The sequence below is a fragment of the Galeopterus variegatus genome, unplaced genomic scaffold (genome assembly GCF_000696425.1).
Source record: "Galeopterus variegatus unplaced genomic scaffold, G_variegatus-3.0.2 Scaffold527, whole genome shotgun sequence".
Taxonomy (NCBI): domain Eukaryota; kingdom Metazoa; phylum Chordata; class Mammalia; order Dermoptera; family Cynocephalidae; genus Galeopterus; species Galeopterus variegatus.
The window spans coordinates 134,954-140,522 of NW_007726638.1; the positions used below are offsets into that span (position 1 = coordinate 134,954).

At 53.6% G+C, this 5,569-nt stretch overlaps 1 protein-coding gene across 1 annotated transcript in view; it reads right to left on the bottom strand.

The window, feature by feature from the left end:
• The window catches only part of TRIOBP (TRIO and F-actin binding protein), a 74,034-nt gene that overhangs the window by 25,557 nt on the left and 42,908 nt on the right, over positions 1–5,569 (bottom strand). The window contains exon 11 of the mRNA XM_008569757.1: positions 3,820–3,957. Within this exon, the coding sequence (XP_008567979.1) occupies positions 3,820–3,957 (138 nt within the window). The remainder of the gene's footprint in view (positions 1–3,819; positions 3,958–5,569) is intronic.

A 5,569-nucleotide genomic window follows, 5' to 3' on the forward strand; every position in this document is an offset into this window, starting at 1 on the left:
GGCCGGCTCCTGCCGCCGGCGCGCTGCGAGGAAGGAAAGGCCCGGCGTGCAGGTGACTCTGTCCGGCCGCGGCGCAGACGTGGGGGCTACAGGCGGTTGGGCGTGACCCCCTCGTCGCCCGGGCTACGGCTCCCAGCCCCAGCCCCAGCCCCGAGCCGCCGGACGGAGCGATGGGTCCACTAGGGCTCGGCGCGTGGGTTGAATGAGGACGTGGGCAAAGCACCCAGTACAAACGACTCAGCGGGTGCCACTCGCCGAGCCTCGCTCCTTACCTGTGTGAGTGACCTTCATCCTCAACACAGACCTCAGAGGGAGGTCTCCTTGTCCCCATTTACTACCGAGAAAACGGAGGTTCAGAGAGGTGAGGCGACTTGCCCAAGGTCACACAATAAGAAGGGACAGAATTCCTAGAAGGAAGCTGTGCACGAAGTGAGTTCTTCAAGGGTAGAGCCTAGCCCAAATGACCTCTACTCACAAGCGGGTCTTTTTTGGTTAGGAACTTTGGGTTGTCGGGTGGGGACGTACACTCCTTGCTCATGCTCCCAGAACACTTGGTGGTTTGTTACAGGCTCTTAGCTTGCAGGAGCTCGTTTGAGTCCTGCAGATGAGGAGGGACCTTGGTGGAATCTGTTGCGAAATGCACGGGGTAGCTTGTGTAGCATAGTGATTCGAACCCTGTGTCACCTTAAGGTTCTTAACTTCTCTTTGCCTCGATTCACTCTCTGTAAAGTGGGGTAATGCCTCATGAGGTTGCTGTAAAGATTAAGTGTTAATTCAGGTATTTATCCCTAGTTAGCTATCCTTAGTAGGGACAGGGGAACTTGGAATAATTGCCATTTCCATTATTCTGCCATCTTAGTTTGGAGCTCAAAAATTATTGCTCTTTTAAGTACTATAGCCATTTGCAGACAAATGAATGGAGACCCTGGAAGCTGAAGTTCTTTCCCAGCATTTCCCTCTGGGAGTCCCTCCACCATAAGGAATGAGGCCAAAGTCCATCTAACTGTAGTTTTCCCACCTTATCCCTGCACCTCACTCAGGCATTCAGTTCCTGTGAGAGGGAGTGAACAGAGACCCCACCTACCACCAGGGTTCTGGCCCAGTGGCCTGGGCACCTAATTGCACCAACCTCCTTGCTGGTTTCCTGGCCTCTGGGATTCCCCTTCTCGTACTCTCAACCCAGTGACCAGACCACACCCCTGCTGAAATTTCTTCAGTACTTTCCCAGTGCTGATAGATCAGCTCTACAATCCTGGTCTAGGCAGTGTGTCCATTATAATCCGGCGCTTGCCTCCTGTCCTCTGTCCTCACGCATTTTTTTTTTTTTCTTTTTTTGTCCTTTTTGAGACCGACCGCACCGCGCCCAGCCAGTGAGCGCTGTGAGCGCACCGGTTATCCCTATATAGGATCCAAACCCGCGGCGGGAGCGCTGCTGCACTCCCAGCACCGCACTCTCCCGAGTGCGCCACGGGCTCGGCCCTTTCCTCACGCATTTTTGACATGCTAGGGATACACAACACTGGACTACTGGAAATCCCCAGGATAAGCCAGGTCCTCTGTACCTCCTGACTGCACATGTTCTCTGCCATTTCTGGAACACTTTTCTTCCTTTCTTCTGTGCCCCAACACACACATACTCTCATACACTCATTCTCTCTCTCTCCCTCCTCCCTTCAAATTTTGTTCGCCTGGAAAATTCCTGCTCACCCTTCAAGTCTCAGTCCAAAGGAAGCCAGTGTCCTCAGCTGATTCCTTGCCTAGTGCTCCCTCCAGCTAACTCCTCGATCAGTACTCCCCACATCTGTCTTGTTGCTCAGTACTCCCCATGTCTGCTCCTTGTCCAGTGCTCGCTGCATCTGACTCCTTGCCTAGTGCTCCCTGCATCTGTACATTCTCCCACTAAAGGGGTGACCACACTGTCCTAACCAGTTACATGTCAGCGTCCTCACCTAACTGTGTTCCTTGTGGGCAGGGATGGACTTTTTTGTCTATATCTCAGAGGCCAATCCAGGGCCTTGGCCCACAGTACCACCTCAGTAAACATCAGTCAAATGAAAGAACCACAACTCACCCCAGCAGGGCAGAGATGGCACAGCCTCAGGGACTCAGGAGTGAGTTATGAATCTAGCAAAGACCAGAGCTACCAAACTTTGGGTTATCCAGTCTCAAACCATTACGCTATTGAGAATAAGGTAAGGCTCATGAAGGGCCACAATAGTCCAAAGCACACAAGTTAGGGACAGAGACAGAACCCAAGCCCAGGCTTTCTGGCACTTGACGATCAGCTAATTTCACTAGTTCGTCCTGAAAGATGTTTGAAGCTGCTCCAAGTGACTGTCCGGGAGGCCCTACTGGCAGTTGTATTCCTAGCTCCTGATTTTCCTCATTCCCAGATGAGAAAACAACTGCAGCCAAACTCACTAAGCCTCAGTTGCCACATCTGTCTAATGGGGAAAGTCTGTGGAGACTCAGAGGGCTACAGGATATGGGGGCGGGGGGGAGGGGAGCAGGGTTGAATTCAGCTCTGCACTGGCCCCCTGTGTGACCTGGAATAAGTGACTTTTCTTCTCTGAGCTTCTTTTCCTTGCCTGTGAGTTGACAATATGAATCTAATTGACCCTGGTGGTGAGGGTCATGGGCAGTCAGCATGCCACACGCTCAGCACGGAGTTGGGCATATAGTAGGTGCACAGTAATTGCTGGTTATCATCACTATCATTGTTATCCCAGAGTGCTTTTCTCCACTTCTCTCCCCCTTTTCTCTACCAAGGACTTACCTGCCCCCTCTTGCCAGACCTGCTGTGTGTTGGTGACCTTTGGTTAGTCTGATAAGGTAACTCCTGCCCAAGCTTGAAGGTACCACCCTACCCAGATAACCATGTTTGCCTGATCGCCCTCAGTGCCTTATCCCCTAGAGAGCAGCATAAAGGAAATTATGAAGTGAACGGGAAAGTTTGTGTTCGGACGACCTCCCTCCCACGTCTGTGCATCCTCCTCTCCCTGATTTCTCCCTGCAGCCCTGAGAGTCTCCATAGATTTTTCCCCAATAGACAGATGTGGCAACCAAGGCTCAGAGAGTTGGACTGCAACCCTTCTCTCATCTGGGAATGGGGAAAATCAGCTCATCTACGCCCCAGCTGTGTGACCTCCAGCAGATCAGCTCACTTCCCTGAGCCTCAGTCCCTTCATCCATAGAGGGACGTGCTCTCTCTAAGATGTGCAACCCAGTTATTGAGGCAGCCTGTCACTGAGAAAAGAGACCCCCTGAGCCAGCTGGTGGCCCCTGGAGATAGGTAGGCCCCTTCTCTCCCACCGTGAAGAGGGTGAGAGGGAGCCAGCCGCAGCTGCCTCCCCCCCTCTGCCCTTGAGAAAACCCTAACCTGAGGCCTGAGCGTTTCCAGTCCTCTCTGGGCAGGGATGGGTTATGTAACGACAGCTGTTGGTGAAACTGGCTCAGGCCTAAGGCTGAGACACACACAGCAATCCCAGAGCCCCTCGCAGGCCGCCCCCCAACCTGGCTCCCCTTGGCCCAGGGCTGGTGAGAAGTTGCTGATTGGAGGCTTTCAGCTGTTAAATTATTCAATCACCCTCACTCTGAAAACCGAAAACAGCCCCCATCCCTGCCCTGGAGATGGGAAAACCCACCCCTTGGTAGACAACAGGGGAGCCTAGGAGCTCTGCTTCCCCCTCTCCTTTCATGTGGGGGCTCCAATCCCTGCTTATCCCCCATTCTCTCTTCTTTACCTAAAGCCAGCCTCCTCTCTTCCCTCCCCCTCTCTATCCACCCTTGCCCCTCCAGCCCCCGCTGGAGCCAGCCTACCCTTTGCCACCTGAGGACCCCCAGAGACAGCAGGTACGGATTGAACAGCGTGGGCCGGTCCCCGGGCATCCGCCATGTGGTCACGAGTCGGCCCTTGAGTGGGCTCTCAGCCTTGCCCTCTGCTGGCCTCTTGTCTGCCTGTCAAACAGGGTCCAGTGTTGGCCCCAGGTCCCTTTGGTGGGATGGGGGCATCTCTGGCCACAGCCACCCCTGCCCATTCTGCCATGCCCATCGCAAAGACCCAGGGTTCCCAGCTTCCTCCCCTCCCAGAGCTGTCAGGAAAGAGTGTGTTAATGTGGCCACCTATGTTGTGTTTGACTGACAGGGCTCCTAGGGCTCAGCACCCTTGGGGATGTGTACCTCAGCACCCTAAAGTTCAACCACAGGCTGTCAGCAGGAGGGGAGGGTGGACCACAGATGAGTGTTCTGCCCACATAGTATTGGCAGATTATTTTGCACTAGCTTCCAATGTTAAACAGTCAAGAGATTTGATGTATAAATACCAACCACAGGCTGTCAGCAGGAGGGGAGGGTGGACCACAGATGAGTGTTCTGCCCACATAGTGTTGGCAGATTATTTTGCACTAGCTTCCAATGTTAAACAGTCAAGAGATTTGATGTATAAATACATATTTCCAGTCTCTTTTGAAATACCCAAAGATGTGGAAACTCTGGGCCCATCTTCCCCATGACAACACCATCTGGAGCCAAGGGGTCACACAAGTGCCCCCAGTCGTCACTCTTTCACCTTCATTAGCTGCCTGGCTTTCAGGGCGTTAGGTTTGTGACCCCAGCTTAAGTGAAACGAATGAGTCCCAGACTTCTACAGACACCTCTGGCAGAACTCCCAAATGCTCCTCCTTTGGAGTCATCCTTGTTGGGGAAACCAAGGCCCCAGTGAAGCACAGAGACTTGCCCTAAGTCACCTAGCAGGTTACTGGCAAAGATAGGACAGATCCCAGGTGGCCCAACTCTCCAGAATCCAGATTCTCTGGAAGCAGAACTTGAAGCATCAAAGCAGAGGTCCAGGAGGGCTTTGGGGGAAGGACTGCCCCCCACCCTGCTAACATCCCCCATCACAGCCCTGACCACATGGCATGGGACTGTCTCACTACACTGAGCTCCATACCATTGTGGAGCTCCAACTCCCCTCTGACCACACCCATGCACACAGAAGGGGCTCACTAAGTGTATGTGAGTGAATGAATGAGGTATCAATTCTGTCCAGTGGAGGCTGTCCAGGGGTGGGTCGAGAAGTTTTCCATGTTGCTGAGAGGGGCCCATTTCATGGGGACTAGAGGGTACCCCTGTATTGCTATTTCCTCTTTGTTCACAAACTCTGGCTCCAGGAAGTGTGAAGAAATAACCCAGAAAGAGGAAGAGTAAAGTTGTCAGAGCCTCCATGAGGGCTGGGAGCGCCTTTAGTGATCAGAGTCCCCTGTCCCCTCTGCATTTCACAGATGGAAAGACTGGCCCACCAAGCAGGTAGCACTGCTTGCTGTGGGAGACCGAGCAGGCAGTCAGGGCAGAGCCAGGAAGCAGTGTGGGCAGGGGTGGGGGTCCCGAGCCCTGGGTTCTCGTTTGCGTCCAGCCATTGACTGTGTGACCTGGGATGTCTCCCCTGCCTCTATCTCCTCATCGCAGAATCCCCTCAGCACTGACTAGGGCAGGGCTCCAGGCTGCCCGACAAATGCTCCCCTGTCACAGCTGGCTTTTCAGGAGGCGGCAAGAGGAATAGCAGGACGAGGGA